General features: G+C 48.9%; 1 protein-coding gene across 1 annotated transcript; it reads right to left on the reverse strand.

The window, feature by feature from the left end:
• Positions 1-210: 210 nt before the first annotated feature.
• Positions 211-1,034, reverse strand: LOC135803022 (arginine-glutamic acid dipeptide repeats protein-like). Its single transcript, XM_065316651.1, has 2 exons — positions 613-1,034; positions 211-414 (listed from the first exon to the last, which is right to left on the reverse strand). Exons 1-2 carry the CDS (start codon positions 934-936, stop codon positions 232-234), a joined length of 507 nt encoding a protein of 168 aa, XP_065172723.1. The 5' UTR covers positions 937-1,034; the 3' UTR covers positions 211-231.
• Positions 1,035-1,041: the final 7 nt, after the last annotated feature.

Here is a 1,041-nt window from a genome sequence, read left to right on the forward strand (position 1 = left end):
AAAAGGAAGAAGGAAAGAAAAGCGGCATGCAAATACTTATCCCATAAGCGTTTCGATTCGATTAAAAATTAATTTTCGTGTGTTGTGATGTGATGAAGGTGTTCTGGTGTAGTTAATGCGACCAAATGTGAAACAACCAAATTAAACACATAATAATAATAATAAAACATGAATGCAAAAAAACACAAAAAAAACAACTGAAAACAATGAAAATGAAAGCGCAGCGGCGGCTCATGGAAAAAGTATTTCGAAAACGTAATAGTCACCTGAAGTAGGTGGCGTATTATTACCCCCTCTACTGTTTCGCGTGTTGCGTATGCGCCGCAGGGAGCCCTGTCGGCGGCGCCGATGCGGCCGATTGTTGTTTGCCCCCGGCGTCTTCTTCCACAGGTAGTAAAACTCTACCAATTCAGGCTACAAACACAAAACACACAATATTAACACTAAATATTAACAATCAAGTGCGCAAAGTGGTACTTTATCCACTCTTTAGTCTTATTTCTTCAACTTCCACTTTATTTCAACATTTAACAAGCTTAAATCATGACTAAAGTACTTTTAATCACTTTAGTCACGGCCGTGGTTAAAGTTAATGAATTATAATCATCTTACTGTATCCCTGTGAGGCAAGAGATCCTTGCGAATGCGAAAGAAATTCTTGCCGAATTGTCGCAGGCCCTTGACGAAGCGCTTCGTCTCCTCCTCGGACCACTTCTGATGAATGCCCTTGGGCACCGGGCACTTGACGAGCGCCTGCAGCGCCCGCCCCGGGTCGTAGCCGCTGTCGTGCAGCACGTCCAACGCGTTGATCGTGGTATCGTCGCGGCTAGCAGCGTTCGCACCGTCCTCCGGACACCCGCCGTCGCACATGCCGGCGAAGGCGGCCATCGAGCGCGCCGCGCGCAGGTACATCAGCAGGTCCGTGTCGAGCGTCATCGCCGGCACCCATCGCAGCTCCTCGCGGGTGCGCGAGTGCTCCGGATCGGGCGGCAGTTGATCAGCGGGTATCGCCGGTCGGTAATCCGGCAAACGTGCCTAAAA

Source organism: Atheta coriaria, unplaced genomic scaffold (genome assembly GCF_025399875.1).
Source record: "Atheta coriaria isolate IRGN ID8LTWV9N9 unplaced genomic scaffold, Caltech_Dcor_3.1 contig_148_pilon, whole genome shotgun sequence".
In the NCBI taxonomy this organism is placed as follows: domain Eukaryota; kingdom Metazoa; phylum Arthropoda; class Insecta; order Coleoptera; family Staphylinidae; genus Dalotia; species Dalotia coriaria.

Excerpts from the sequence above, each read along its gene's own strand:
- LOC135803022 (XM_065316651.1), bottom strand. The coding sequence starts at position 936 with ATGACGCTCGACACGGACCTGCTGATGTACCTGCGCGCGGCGCGCTCG. Across the intron at positions 415-612 it reads TCTTGCCTCACAGGGATACA|CCTGAATTGGTAGAGTTTTA; the intron begins GTAAGATGATTA and ends TTGTGTTTGTAG.